Raw genomic sequence first — 16,374 nt, 5'->3', positions numbered from 1 at the left:
GATTTGTTCTTTGAATGTCTTATCTATTTCCTTGGCTAGTTTGCTTCCTTTGTTCTCTCTCTCTCTTGCTGGTTGTTTGTGCTTTTAAAGGTCACTATTTTGAATGTTCACTACACTATGTGAACCTAGGTATTCTAATACCTGCTGAATAAAACACTTTCAAAAGGGCAGAAATCCATTTTGACAACTAGTAGAATAATTATATATGAGAGAGGTGTGTGAGACAGTAACCTAAGCAACAGCCAAAAGGGGAGGGGGAGCTCAAATATTCATTGTACTGGACAGACATGCAAAGGGATGCATGGAGTGAAGTGCTGAGGAACAGTCCTTTATAGCTGTGAATGAACTCGCTGTATGTGTAAACGGCAACACAAATGCAAAACCTTTGAGCATGATCATGAGGTGAGAAGTTTGGTTTTAATGAGGGTCATTGGGGGGACAGAAGCAGGGGAAAAGATGTTAACTAAAGTGAGTAGGTAGCCATATGAATGGTAGAGCACAATATTGGACCGTAGAGTGATGCTGGCTGGCAACAAGAAAGAGATATGATAAACTGGCCAATAGAGCCCTCATGAGCTGGGGTGTCAACTAATGTTAGGCCCCATTCCCACTTGCTTATAACGTGGATCAGGATGCGAATCATGGGTGTCTCGTTTCCATCTGAGCGTGCATTTGATCTGCATTGCCCCGATATCTTTTCCATTGGAATTCGAATCTGTATCGATTTATCCTGAAAAATCCAAATTATTGGTTGATAAACCAATTATTGGTTTTAAAAAATAGCGGCTTTTTAGCGAGTTTTCCTGTGCCTCCTGAGTCTGATTCGGGGCAAATAAAAGGGAACGAAAGGGTGTCTGATTTGGGATCTTGGGGATGGGATGAGCAGTGCTCAGGGGGCTGGCCTGGGGGTGTCACCTGCTTGTTCTCTTTCCTGCATTACCAGCGCCATTTTCTCCCATTCACATAGCCTTTCTCCTGGTGGATTGGGAAGCAGGGTAAGGTGATCATGCTACATTGAGCTCCAAACACAGTAAACACATTACACCCCCTGCAACCTCCCCCTGCTCCACATTCATAGACGGATGTGTGAGGAGAGCCATTGAACACCTTTTTAAACTATTTTTAAAAATATGTATTGAGATATGTATTGTTAAATGCTATTGCTATGTATTGAGATATGTATTAATATGTATTGTATTGAGATATGTATTGTTTTATTTTCATTGTTGTACACCGCCCTGGTATATAAATAAACCATTATTATTATTATTATTATTATTATTATTATTATTATTATTTTGCCTCCGCCTGAGCGCCTCAGCAGCAGATGGGCTTTGCAGCACATGCCTGCATGATCGCCCCCCCTCTTCTCTCTTTCCCAGAGGGAGTCTGGGGAGACACAGAAGAGGCTGGATGCCAAGGAACTGGGGGCAAAGAGAGGCTCCTCTTTCTTTCCCAGAGGATCTGTGGGAAGACACAGAAGAGCCTCGGATGTAAAGGGATTTGAGGGGAATAGAGGCTCCTTTCTCCCTTTTCTGGAGGGGAAAAGCGCCTCAGCGACTGATTGGCTGTGATGTCAAGCGCTTAAGTGCTTGATTGACAGCTGCTTTAAAAAAAAAGAGGTTCCGGAAGGGTAATGGGAACAGGGAGCAAAATAACCCGCTTCAAATTATCACAGGGAAAATACCAATGCGAAGGAAAACAGGGGTAAAAAAATCCGGGTCTGTTTACACCTGTTTTTAATGGGAACAATGGGTCAGATTCGAGTCAGAATCCGAGTCAGAATCACAGTGAAATAAGCCGCTTTTTTTGCCCAGTGGGAATGGGGCCTTATACAGTCGGCCCTCAGTATCCGTGGGGGATCTGTTCTGGATTCTCCCTGCGGATACCAAAATCCGTTAGATGCTCAAGTTCCATTGTCCTCAATAATGGCCACACAGCTGCACTACCATTGGGGATAGTGGCACTTTGGCATCCCAGCTGTCTAAAACTTGCTTCGCTGTTCTCACCGTGGCAGGCAGCAGGAGGCTGCCGCCTCCCCTTCCTGCCTCCTCCTCTTTGAATCTGGCAGGAGCTCCATGGGACCAGTAAAGGGGGCCACAGAGCCCTGGAGGGTGAGTAGGGAAGCCTTAGGAGGCAGAAAGGCCCCCGCCAGGGAAAATAGGCCCTTGCCCAGCCCAAAAAAGACCCTCCACCTCCCTTCCTGGGGGAAGCGAGCGCAAGGGCACTCTGTGCATGACTAGAGGGTGTCACTCGGAAATAGTACAAATATGAGAGGGTGAGACACTCTTGTATAAAGAGGCTTTAACAAAAACAAACAATAGTTTGCTAACTGTAAAATACATGCAGTAACACAACCAACTGGGAAGACTATAGGTGTGAAAAATGTATGGTTTATTTAGGAGGGTATGATGTACTAATAGATGTTTTGAGACATTATACGTTTAATTACTTTTTGTGATTTTGAATTCCAAATTTAGATTGTTTGTGTTTATTTGCATGCAAATATGTATTTTAAAAATTTGGTTGTCTTCAGGTAGAATAAGTTCTAAATAGAATATTATGGTACTTCATTTATATGACACTGCATCTCTTTTGTAAAGGAAAAAATGCAGCTTCATCTTACTCTGCTTGCTTCTCTAAGGAGATATGCAAAACACTCTAGCTAGCTTTTAGGATATATTTTTTTCAGTGTTTTATTATCACTATTTAAAAAAAAGTCTGGCTGAATATGAATGTTAGAGTGTGAAGGTTTTCAAGTGAATATAATGGGCTTACCGACACACACACAAAATATTGGAGTTGAAGCGATTGTAAAGGCTGATTGCTGTGGCTGTTCCCCTTTTTGGATTTATTGCGGCTGTAGCCAGATTTAGCAAAAGACGTTTACCCATCTGGCAGCCTGGAATTGTCTCGTCAGCTGAAGCTAATGGACTTAGTGATGGATGCCTTTTGTTTGCGCTGCCTGACTTTTGAGTGAAAGGAGACAAAAGAAGCTCCACTGGCTTCACTGTACTGTGTGATAAGCTCCTGACCAAAGGCTGCTGCACTGTGTTGTGTGTGAAATTGAGAGGTGGAGGAAATATTAAATGACGGTTTTACTGAGTGCTGAATCTGTGCTGAATATACTGGTGTGGAGCAGAAAGGTCTTTGTATCAGAGAGCCCACATGGAAAGACTATACTGTGGTAAGGAACATGGAAAATGGAAAATGATACTGCCTTTCACCAGTTTAATGTGTCCACTAAGTGTTATTGTTGCCTTGCATTGATTCTGATAGTCTTAAATCCTTCATTTGTAGTACTTCAAATGTAAATATTTGTACCATTTCAATAGTTGGAACTTGGGTGATTGATATAGAATAATAATTACAGTATATGGCTTCATGAGCTTTGTGGTGCCTGTGAACAAAAATTACGCCTCCCAGTATTTTTTTGGGTCTGACCTGATTCATTTGGAACACAGTTAACAGTTTGCTAGTTTCAGTGGGGTGCTATGAAGTCCTTTTTTTCTCTGTATGAGGGATGGCAAAACAGGGGTGTGTTGAGATAGCTGTTTGTTGTTGTTGTTTTCTTTTTTTGAAGTGTTATATCCAGACTTAGAGCAGATCCATGGAAATCAGTGACTGTCTTATTTTATATTGATTTTAGAGGGTCAGTTTTAGATCTATTAATTTCAATCTAGACCTATGCTGTTTAAAATAAAAAGTGTGCCTGAATTAGAATTTATGGCCTAGTGTGATCAGAAATTAGAAATAAAATAAGAAATAAACTGCAGATTGGTTTTCCTGATTCCTAGAGATTTTGTGCTTCTTAATCAGCCTTCACTTAATTGTATCTAAGTGGTGTCACTACAGTAAGCTTAGTAAAGTAAGCTTGAACTTCAGTTTATAAACTTAGAAACTAGATAAGCTTAACAGATTTAAGGGTCTTATACTGTATAGTAAGTTGCAGTTGATGGCATTATCATCAAAATGGAGGGGAATGTTGCCTAGAAATCAGCCTCAGAATCCCTATATTTTTAAAATTATCTGTGTGAGTGACAGAAGGAAAATTATCTGTGTGAGTGACAGAAGGAAAAGAAGATTATCTGTGTGAGTGACAGAAGGAAAATTATCTGTGTGAGTGACAGAAGGAAAAGAAGATTTTTTTCTACCAGTGTTGTGATGTATCACCACTATCTAGTGGAGGCTTTCAGAAGTGTCCAGGGCCTTTTGATTTCTGGCTTAGTAGGAGTTTTGACAGAACCCTCACCAGCATACAGTGGCAAGTTTTCTACATTCTGAGAACAAAAATCACTATTATCAATATGTGCAGAAATCTAGTGCACCAGCTGGTCAGCTATTGTGAGATGTCATTCAGACTTTGGGATGCGAGGATAAGGACTAGTCCACAACCTGTTTGCTCAGTGCTTGATTCTTATTACTTTCTTGTAGAGAGGCAATGATTGGGTGAGTCTGGAACATTTTAAATTCTTCCTGATAATAGGGAGTTGCCCCTTTTGCCTTAAAGGCAAAACGTTGTTAGTGAAGCAAATGCCATTGGAATTAGATGGTGCAAATAATAGTTAACTGGTGACTACTATTCCCTTCATGGTCAAGGTGCCTGGGGAGGCAATGGCAAATCAGATCCAGGCATTCTTGGATAAAATAGATTTTCCAGATTTTTCAACTGGGTATTAAGTCCGGTTTTGGTCTGACATGGCATTGAGATTAGAGTACTTCTTCTTCTTCTTCTTCTTCTTCTTCTTCTTCTTCTTCTTCTTCTTCTTAACCTTTATTTATATAGTGCTGTAAATTTACACAGTGCTGTACATACAATCTTTTAGTTAGACGGTTTCCTGCCCTCAGGCTTACAATCTAAGAAAGAGTACTTGAATGAAGACCTCTTCCCATGTATTTCTAGTTGCGCCCTAAGAGGATTATTGGAGGTCCTGTTCTAAGTGTGCTAACTAGCATGCTTAGGTATGGTGAGTGAATGTTCTTGAGCAAGACCTTCCAGTATTAACCATCCTCAGGTAATGCAATATTTTTATACTTTGTGGTTTTTAAAAGATTTTTAGCTTCATACTTGCTTTAAGTCTCTCCAGCCTTTGATTATTACCATTTTTAACATGGCCTTGGATTTTGTCTTTGTTTACATGTTTCCTTGCAAGCTTTTAATTAAAGGGCAGCTACAATATTTTAAATATAAGGATTGAGTGAAACAATTGACTTGACTTGTGTGTGAGAAGTCACTTTTTACCTGGTTGGTAGAAGAGAGCGATCTCAGAGGACCAGTGATTGGAAGCAAAGTGGGATCCTCCAGATGTTGTTGGATTACATCTCACAAAATTCCTCCTCATTAGCCATATTAGCTATGTTTAATGAGAGTTGTAGTTGCTATCTGGAAGACTGCACTTTAGAAATTTTCCTGTATTCATTCAGATGTTCAAGCTTTCTTCTAATAGATTCAGTCTTGGAAGTGGTGATATTATTTATAAAGCATATTGATAACTCGCCATTTTTAAAAAAGTCAGTGTCATGTAGTGGTTTGAGTGTTGGACTCCTCTGCTAAATCCTTCAAGTGCTCTACTCAGCCATGGAAACCCTCTGGCTGGCTTTGTGAAAGTCATAGTCTCTCACCCTCAGAATGGCAAACCTTCACTGAAGAAATCTTGTCAAGAAAACCATGTGATAGGTTTCACTTAGGGTCACCATACTTCAGAAATGACTTGAAGGTGCACAATAACAAATTAATAATTTTCTCATTCAAAAATTACCAGCATGATTAATGAAAAAATGAAATAGCCCAATTGATGCAAATGCAGCTATATTTTAACCAGTTAAACTAATTTCTCTTAAAAAAAACCACCTTTAAACTGTAATCTTTTAACCTGGTGGATATTGCATGTATACATAGGCCAGGAGTGTTACAGACAGACCAGCATAAACCATTTAAAGCAGATGGGGTAAGATAGGATCTGTGATTGATTTATGGTAATGTTTTCCATAGAAATGATTTCATTGGGGGTTTAAACCAAATTGCATTTTTATCTATAATTCCTACTTCCTTTTCTCAGGCATTTTAAACCTCAGTGAAGTTTCCATATGTTAAATTAGTTAATGAAGAGCAAAAATTAGAATGTAATCCTTTCCTTTTTGTTGTCTGCATTAAGAAGAAGCTCCTCAGAGTCTCTTAACAGTTGCAAATCCTGGGATTTCAATACAGGAATAGCAGATAGATGAGTAGTTTAGCTGTAGCTGTAACTAGGAAGAGTGGGAAGATGTTAGAGAACCAAGTTGTTCTTCCAATTGCATGCCAATTTTGTGTGCGGATGTTACTGACAGTGTCTGTGCAGTTTCTTTCTTCCCCAGTTCTTGAAGGAGCTAAGCTATTATAGAATTGGAAAGGTCCCTGTGGTCATAAGGATCAAACCCCTGCTCAGTGTAAATCTCAAGCTAAAGCATCTTCAGCAGGTGGCTGTCCGGAGAAATAGACCCCATCATCTCTGAAGACAATTGGTTCCATTGCCAAACCTCTCTCTTGTCAAGAGGATCCTTCTAACTTTTCATCTAAATGTACTTTCCTGTAACTTAAAAAAGCATTATACCTAGTTCTACCCTCTGAGGCACCGGAGAACAAGCCTACACCTCTCTCTTTGTGGACCCTTTGAGGTATTTGAAGAATGCAATCTTGTCACCCATCATCTTTTCACCAAGCTGAACATGCCCAGCTCCTTCTACCTTTTCTCACATGCTTTGTTCTCCATGCCTCTTATCATCCTCGTTGCCCTTCTCTGAACTTGCCCCAACTTGTGTGTGTCCTTCTCTCAATACAGAACAAGGGATAACAGAGAAATGTGAAGGATGACAAAGCTCCAGGTATTAAATCTTTCTCCCCACAAGAATATATTTTCAAAGTTTTAGTTAGGAAGGCAGGTTGGCAGTTCAAGGCCCAGGTGCCACATGATGGGGTGAGCTCCCATCACAAGTCCCAGCTTCTGCCAACCTAGTAGTTCGAAAGCATGCAAATGCAAGTAGATAAATAGCTACCACTTGGGTGGGAAGATAAACAGCATTCTGTGCAGTCACGCTGGCCATATGATCACAGAGTAATCTCTGACAACGCTGGCTCTTTGGCATAGTAACGGAGATGAGCACTACCCCCGATGGTTGGACAGAACATGACAACATTATCAACAGGGAATACCTTTACCTTTTTATTAGTTAGGAAGGTGTTTGCAAACTAATAAAAATGCCTGCAACGGGTCCCAAAAAAGGGATTCATACATTCTGCAGAATGAACCAAATATCAGTGTCAAAAGATTGGTGCATATCTGCTCACAGAAGCAGCCATGCTTACAACCTACAAGGCCAGCAGAATGACCCTGTTAAAGTTGCTTGCTGGTTTCCTGTCCTTCCCCATGTCCATCAGTCAGGACACTGGAAAGGAACCATTCTTTCTGGGCAGTCATTCTATTGGGATTCCTTCATGCTGCAGCATGGTATGCTTTAGGAAATCCTGGGATAGTTATATTACCTCCATTGGAACGACATTGCTTCATGTTTATTAGCAGAGACAGGAACAGAATAGTTCTTCATGAAGCCTCGTCATTTTTAGGAGTGAAAGATACAGCCAACATAAGGGCCTTAATTTTTAACAGTACACTACATCATCCGTATAGCTGCACTAGTGCACATTGTCATCTGTGGCTCACACCACCTTTGGCTTATAGCTAACAAAACCTGGAGCTGTTTCTTCTTTAGAGTGGTCAGTTTTTTGCAACTGTTTCTTCTAGAATTTCTGTTGTTGTTGTTTTTAATTTTAATTTCACACCTCTGGAAAGAGAAAGAAAATGAAGTTGATTCTAAGTGTTTTTTCCCTTTCTGTTTTTGGTTTGAATTCATGAAAATCAGTATTGATAACTTGTTTAAAAATGCTTTTCTTATTCCCCCATCTGGCCCATTATGGCTCTCCAGGTAAAGAGGGGGAAGTGTCATGGCCTGACATGCCAAAAACATGAAAAACATAGCAGTGTGTAATGTATCTCCAGATGAAGGCATTGTTCTATGTTTTGATGACAAAGGAAGTGCCATATGAGCAGGGAAAAAACTCTCAGGATCTCGTGTAGCTGCTTCTAGCTTTCCAAATGGTAAACAACTTGATTTCTAAATAATAATTTTCCATGGTTTCAGTGCTAAGTTCATGAATTTTTCTTGAAGAAACAGTCACTGTGTTTTTCTCAGCTGGGTTATTATCCGTATTAAGCTAAGCACAATATATATACCCATTTGTAGTTTAGTACTGACTATTCAGATGATAACTGGTTTCAATGTAGTACGTGTAGTTCCAATATGACTACTAGCTTCCTCTCTTATTCTCATTTTGTGTATGACTGGAATATTTTTTTTCTTTATATGTTGCCTAGCTTTTCTCTGAAGAAATTTACAGTATTTTCTCCAACAGTGAACTTAGTACTGTCCTGAATGAGAGAGCCCTTTGTTTTACCAGGTAAACATTTAGAGCATTGCCTTGTTTAAAGTTATATGTATTTCATGGGCAGTCTAGCCTATCACAGCACAGTGAAATCCCAGTCCATTGGTTCACTCTTTAGGATTCCTTGTTGTAGTCAAAATGCAGTATCTTCACATCCAGGAGACATATTCAGGGGTAGCCGTGCTAACCATATAGCAAACTAGAATAACATTCAAAATCCACTAAACAGTGATACCTTTCTGGGGCCAACAAAAATGCACAAAATACATGATACAAGCTTTTGAAACTCCACTCTCAAACATGTAAAAACAGCACCTGGAGAAAGAACTTCTTTGAGTTTACCACTTCAAACTGTGAAGAAGATGCTGGTTTTTCCCCACTATCCATCCTACAGATTGCTGAGGCATGCCTACTACTCTTCAGGAAATTCAGAAATTAATATGACTAATTAAATAAGATTGCTATACTATACTTGAAGAAAAATAATACAGCCGTTCTCACTCTGCTTCCTATAAACGGTTCAGTTGATGCTGATGCTACAAATATACCAGGATTACAGTAACCATTGTATTTATTTATTTGACAGTTCTAAGATGTGTTCCTTAAGGAATATAATTTAGCAGAGCTTATTATTTCATTAGAACAATGTGTGGCTTCTGAAGACTTAAGAAATCTGTATATATCCAATATCTGTTGTACATGGAAACTATTACCGGAGGTAACTTGAAGCTATTTCCTTCCTAGAGTTTGTGTTGCCCCTTCCTGATTGCTTCTTGTTTTCTTATTTTTAAGTACCTCTCACATTACATCATCTTGGTAGTAAGCAGATGGTTCAGTGAGTATTTTCCTCAGTGGAACTGTTCTCTCTTTCTCTCTGGAAATAAAGCAATTCTTGGGAAGTAAACCCAATACTATAAGACATGTGGCTCCCCTCAGTCCAAACTAATCCAAACTAAAGTTATACTTATCCACAATGAACTACTTCTATGCTCTCACAAAATGGTGAGAACCATGTTCATCAATATATTTATGTTAATAAGCATATATATGTTACTATGGAAGTCAGAAGTGATGAGACCATTCATATTCTTCATTACTGAGGAACATATTTATTAAGGTATCTGTCAATTTCTAATGAAGTGTCTTCCCAAAATTCAAAATGGAATGCTGAAAGAGTAAGTTAAACAAAAAGTAAGCTTATCAGACAAAGAATAAATTAAAACAACAACAACAATTCAGGACCAGTACATATTGATGTGCAACAAACTATAAAAGTGGTCTCCAGGACATAAATGCCTCATATTGCTGCATATGGATAGTTGGTGGTACGGTGTGCTTTTATGTTGACTCTAATTTATGATTGCCTATCATAGGGATTTCTTGGCAAGATTTATTCAAGGAGGTTTCCATCATCTTTCTCTAAGGCTGAGAATGTGTAATTTGCCCAGTGGGTTTCCATGCCCAGAGTCTTAGGTGGGATACAGACTGCCCCTTTTGGCCAGCCTGCAGGCGCTGCTGCAATCCCAGCTGGATTGTCAACAAAAGCTCATGCTGCCAACTTGTTCTTTCAGTTAGTCTCAAAGGTGCTGCAAGATCTTTCTACATACTGATTCTACCGACTAACATGGCTATATCTTTGAATTCTACTAATAGTATTATTTACCAGGCGGTAGCATTTATTTGTGATTCTGCTGGAGGGCTGTGTTTTTGGTTTGGATCTCTGTTGGACAATGAAAGAAAGGGGCGTTTAATGATAGCGAAGCCATTTTTTCCTGGTATGTTGTGTTGCTTGATTAGGGTATCATTTATAATGGTTATTCTTTGGTCATATCACCTGCAATGGAAGGTCCTGGTTTTTGGTTTTTTTAATAATATGCCACAGGACACTATGACCACGATCAAACAAAGCCTGACTCTATTGAGTAGTTTTTCTCCAAACTACTCTTCTCATTCTTGCATTCTACGTGATCATTTGTTTTGAAACTGATAGTTGATCACAGAAAGAAACATGTTTGTGGGGTTTGTTTTGGCTCCTGGCCTTCTTTGTGTTTGCTAGAAATCATCAACTATGGCAGGTTACAGACTGCCCATTTGGGGCGGGCTGTACCCGCCCTTTTCCCTGGTGTATCGGGGCCTCAGCTGTTAGAACGGCAGCCGCTGAGGCCCCGATCCGCCGCTTTTCAGGCTGCGGGGAAGCGGCAAAACGCCGCTTCCCCGCAGTCTGAAAAGGGGTGTCCTTGGGGCTTCAAGCCCCAAGGACACCACGCGGCGGCGGGGAGGAGGAGAAAGGGGCCGCTTGGCCCCTTTCTCCCTTGCTTCGCTGGGTGCAGCCGTCTGAAGGCTGCGCCCAGTGACGCACAGCTGTGCCGCAAACCAGGAAGCAGCTCCGAAACGGCCTGGTCCGTGCAAAGGGTGTACTAGGCGCCCTGGCGCAGAGCGAGGACATCACATCCGCGCCGCCCCGTATAGAGGCGCGGCCGTGACGTCCTCATGGCGGCGGCCGTCTGGAACGGCCGCCATCATTTTTTACGCGCAGAGTGCGTATTAGGGTTAGGGAGGTGCGGAAGCACTGCACCTCCCTAACCCTAGTACGCACTCCGCGCGTACTTTAATGGCGGTGTGTAACCCGCCAAAGGTAGTTTAATAAACATTGTGCCCAGTGTATTTTGATAATTCTCTCAGTGTGTGTTGTTTTGGGAATGTGGGAGAAGGATTGCTGCTTTAGACATTTCAGCAATAACTGTATCTTTATAGAAGCAAGTTTCAAATTCAGTTTGAAATGTGCTTTAGATTGAGCTAGAAACCTTTCGGTATTTTGTGTAATTATTTTTCTTTACTGTTTTCCATTAAAGTTTTATTAGACTTTATAACATGAAACATTGATTATAAGTCTAGCTAAACACACAATATTAGCTTTTTTATGAATGTGAATTTCTACATGCTTTCTAACCTTTGATAGTCTTTGCTAGCTTTTCTTGCTGATCAAACACTGCTCTAATTAAAAGTATATTAGCTGTAATTCCTTGTGCTAATGTAGCAGCTAATTGGCCTTGGAAAATGCAGAACAGCTGGCTCACTTAAGACAGTGCACCAAACCATCATTGGCATGATTGAAGACTTCAGACTCAAACCATGGTTCGAATTTCCACCTCCCGTGGTTTAGAGTTGCTTCTGTGCTTTCCTTCTGGAACGTCTCATCATTCTGGCCTTAAAACCAGCAGTGGCAGTAATGACTGTAACATCGGCTTCTCAGTTTAGGTATCTCACTAAACTTAGTCAGACTGGCAGGGCATGCTTTGATGGTTTGGTCAAGAATTGACTTGGAAACAGTCAGACAAACCACAATTTGTCCCCCCTCTTTAGCCCTCTTTCCAAGTGAGCACTTGAGTAAACAAGCTAGGGACATACCACAGTCCCATATTCATGCATAACAACTGGAATATGTAAGTCTAATCTTCTAATCGTGGCTCATGGCAACCTAACAAACTATGGCATGCTAGTGGGAATTAGTTTGGACAGGACAGTAAACAAAATTCAGCAAACCACAGTTTAGCTGCCTGTGCCATGTGAACTGCCCCATAGCTTATGGACCAGCTGTGTGCTTCCATCTCTTGAAGTTTTGCTAGGTGCTTTGCCGCTCTTTGTGACTCAGGTTATGCACTGGTTCTGAACCTTCATTCCTTCAGATGTTTTTGACTTCGAAATCCCAGAATTATACACCATCATCCCTGCTGGCTGGGACTTTGGGGAGTTAAAGTCCAAAATATCTGAAGGATTGAAGGTTGAGACCCACTAACACGGTGACTCAGTGGTTAAGATGCTGACTTTGTTGACTGCAAGATCAGCAGGTCGGCAGTTCAAGACCCAAGTACTGCATGACTGAGTGGGCTCCCATCACTAAGCCCAGCTTTTGGCAATCTAGCAATTGAAAGCATGTAAAAGTGCAAGTAGATACAGTAAATAGGTACCACTTTGGTGGGAAGGTAACAGTGTTCTGTGCAGTCATGCTAGCCACATGATCACAGGTTGTCTTTCACAATGCTGGCTCTTTGGCTTAGTAATGAGACAAGCACCACCCATACAGTCGGACACGACTTGACAACCTTGTCAGAAGAGAAACCTTTACCTTTACCTTACCTTGAAGAACATAGAGCTACAATTTTTAATATGATTCACTTTGAAAAATCTGTTATTTAAAATCTCCATCAAATACTGATCACACTTTAAAAAAAGAAATTAAAGTACAGGTTGAATGGAAGTTTTTTTAAAAAGAGTTTTTCAAATTCTGATAATTGTGAATTAATGCAGTATCTTTGCTATGAACACATTTACCATCGCCTAACCTTTAATATTAGTAAATTGATTAATTCAGACATCGTTGTTGTGTACCTTCAAGTATTTCTGACTAATGGCAATCCTAAGGTGAGCATGTTGTGGGGTTTTCTTGTTCAGAGGAGGTTAGCTATTGTTCTCCCCTGAGGATGAGAGCATGCAACTTGCCCAAGGTCCCCCAGTGATTTCATGGATGAGTGAGGAATCAAACACTGGTCTCTAGAGTTGTAGTCTGCACTCAAATCACTACATAGATGGTAGGAGTTATTTTCTTTGCATGTGGTAACTAAGGAGGTTAATCTTTCCCTAATCAGTTACTTTTTTCAGGATAATTTTGGCAGTATCATTTTCTTACCATACATCATTCTGAGACTTCAGGTCCTGGGGTGTGCAGCTGAGTCTGTAAAACTGCTCAGCTGTTGTTCCTTGCCCTTGTGCAGTGCAGCTGCATCTCAGTTGTAAGAGTACAATGTAGTGAGTAGTTTTTTGCACTTTCATAAACGGACTGAAATGTGACAATTTTGAACATCAGAACTGTGCAAGAAAGTAGAAGGGTAATGTATTGCATTTGATTTTGGTTATGCTAATATGTTTTTCTTTTTAATTATTGCAGATATTTCCAGACTTTCCTTTTCAACAGGTAAGATATTATTTTCTTGTTTTATGATGTTGTAATTCCAATAAACTGGTAATTGTAAATCCAGTGAAAATGCTAGCTTTCATAATGTTGTAGTTCTAATAAATGGCTGTCTTAAGTAAAGTGCTTGTATATTTTTGTTTTTATTTGCTGGACCTCAAGTAGTGTTACATATTATAAGGCAGAGGACTTGCTTCCTCCCTATAATGAAATACTAGAGCTACTAGGTATTCTTGTACATATGAATTTTCAGAAGTAGGGAATGTAGCTGTCTGGGTGCATGGATGGAAATAAGGGGATTTGGGGGCATGATAGGAAAACATGGTTGTTTTTTTTAAATCAGTATGTTAAAACAAGGAAATCGAAAGTATTTCCAGAAAGTCTATAATCCAGGCCAGACCTAGACCTCACTTGCATAGATAGGAACTACAGCAGGTACTGTCAACCGTTGCTTGGGTCTACCTTGGTTATAATACATTGATTGTTATTGTTCTTTGTAGCTGAACAGTGATTACTGGTAGTTTAATAACGGTTTATATTGTGTCCAGATTGAGTTCTGAACTTGGTTTTTATAGTTTAGAGACATTTATAGTTGGGGCTGGTGAGTATAGTTGGCCTAAATATCCTAAAAGCACCAATTCCCATTTAATCTTCGAAGCTAAACTGGGTCAGCTCTGGATACTTGGATGGGAGAACATCAGTAAATACCAGGTGCTGTAGGCTATATTTCAGAGGAAGGAACTGGCAAAATCACCTCTGAGTATTCCTTACCTAATAAAACCTTATGAAATTCATAGGTTCTCCATAAGTCGACAGGCAGTTTGAAGGCACATACACACACTAATGAGTATAGAGTTGTTAACAAAGACTTAAATGGTTTTTCAATCAACACTGCTGGCATAATGATCCAGTTCTGATGGCATAACAAGCTAGAGAACCACAGGAAAGTTTTTATTGTTGCTCAGAAGCTGCTTCCAGTGAAAGTAGTTAAGCAAACCAAAAAGCTTCGCTCTGTTTTTGTTTTGGGGGAGGAGGCTTGGCTTGGGCTGAGCACTTTCTCTTCCCTAAGCAAATCAGACAAATAAACCAAAAAGAAAGTTAGGATTGTTTTTATGGTTTGTTGAAAGAGAAGGAAATCATAGGAGAGAAAGTGTCCATGTTCAGATGCTCTGATAAACCCCAGAACAAAGTGGCTTAAAAACAATAAGCCAGGGTTCTCTTGCGTCCCTGGATTAAACTGTGTCTTACAAACTGGCCTGAGAAAGGAACAATGAGTGTCACAATGGCCATCAGAGGTTCCTGTTACTTTAATGGCTTTCTGATTTTTAATTCATGAAGTTATGGTTTTCTTCAGTGTATTTATGAAGACCTTCATAGCTTAAGTGGGTACAGTAGGAAATTGGAAAGCAGGACTGAAAACATGGGGTTTATATGGGGAATACACTGGACTACATAAAAGGCAGCATCTAACCTATAAAAAGAGCACACTGTGTTTATACAAAATAAAGAGTGCTCTGTTTTTATTATTACTGAAGCATGCTCTGTCTGACCTAGTAAAGATTTCTTAAGCCCTCATGAAACCATTGGAATTTTCAGGAAATATGGAGGGAAAATCCAACAGAAAGTAATGCCAATTTAAGCTTGAAATTCAGTTTTTGGCTATGTTTCATGCCACCTCTTTTGAGACTTGTGAGTTTACCACAGAAAATACACCACTGTTTTGGAGGTAAATGGAACCCCCAAGTTTTAAAGGCTATTTCTGAGTGTATTATTCAAGCTGTGCTAACTGTGACCTGCACAGTCTTAAACAGGTACATGCAGGTGGGTGCTGAAACATAATAAAGGAGAATGATGTTAATAAAGTTGTATACAAATAAATGAACTACAGTTGGCCCTCCATATCCACAGATTCTTTATCCACAGATTCGACCATCTACAGCTTGAGAACATTAAAAATTAATAAGTTCCTGAAAGCAAACATTGATTTTGCCATTTTACATAAGGGAGACCATTTTACTATGCAATTGTATTTAATGGGACTTGAGCATCCAGGGATTTTGGTACCCATGGGGGATTTGGAATCAAACCCCAGAAGATAACAAGGGCCCATTGCACTTGTGATACTGTGTTCCAGCTCCTTTTTATCCTATCTGGAATTTTGTTTCATACTGGTATATAACTGAAGCATTAAAACCATTAAGTTTGTATGGACACTGCAGGGTGTTTTCCAACTCTTGATAAGGAATTGTAACATGGTTACTTTCTTTACAAATACCTTGGCTTGGATCAGCACCTCCCCCTCAGTCAGTAGAAAGATCCTTATGTTTGTGGGGCAAACTGGCATCTATAACAGTGTCTTTCCACTGGAGGAAGTGTGGAGCAGTGATTGGTGAAACTTTGCGATCTCTGAAACTTAGATTGTCTGAACACAGGAGTTGCTTAACAGAGGGAGTCAGAGACTCTACATTTTATGAACATTTATTTCAGGCTGGACATAGTTTTTGATTCCTTCAAATTTTGTTTTATCCAAGTAGTAAGGACTAGGGTCTATCACAATATTTCTCTGACACTTCTCAAACCTGAGAGCTTTTGGATGTTTAGACTCAACACTTTTTTCCCTTTCATCTTAAATGACAGAGTGGATTTGTTTTTGTGGTTTTTGTTTGTTTGTTTGTTTGTTTGTTAGTTAGTTAAATTGTAGTTCTCACTGGTCCTATTATATTTATCTGTGGCCACTACATTGGTTTTGATGTGAATTGAGGCTATATTACCTTCTGGGGTAAGAATTGTTTTCTGCTGGTGCTTCAGTCTTTACGGGTATTCTACATTTAAGTCTGTCAGTATTTAGGTCTGATACAGGTCAGTTTATAACCTGCCATCTCATCTGAAAGAACTTGTGTCAGTGAATTATAGACACGAGACTTTTGGA

At 39.9% G+C, this 16,374-nt stretch overlaps 1 protein-coding gene across 1 annotated transcript in view; it reads left to right on the top strand.

Moving 5' to 3' along the window:
- The first annotated feature begins 3,087 nt into the window (after positions 1–3,087).
- Positions 3,088–16,374, top strand: part of PTK2 (protein tyrosine kinase 2) — a 220,197-nt gene continuing 206,910 nt past the window's right edge. The window contains exons 1-2 of the mRNA XM_042463825.1: positions 3,088–3,187; positions 13,422–13,448. Of these exons, the coding sequence (XP_042319759.1) occupies positions 3,169–3,187; positions 13,422–13,448 (46 nt within the window). The 5' untranslated portion in view covers positions 3,088–3,168. The remainder of the gene's footprint in view (positions 3,188–13,421; positions 13,449–16,374) is intronic.

The sequence above is a fragment of the Sceloporus undulatus genome, chromosome 4 (assembly GCF_019175285.1).
Source record: "Sceloporus undulatus isolate JIND9_A2432 ecotype Alabama chromosome 4, SceUnd_v1.1, whole genome shotgun sequence".
Lineage (NCBI taxonomy): Eukaryota > Metazoa > Chordata > Lepidosauria > Squamata > Phrynosomatidae > Sceloporus > Sceloporus undulatus.
The sequence above is the reverse complement of the archived record's forward strand: the minus strand, read 5'-3'. Positions and strand labels throughout refer to the sequence as shown.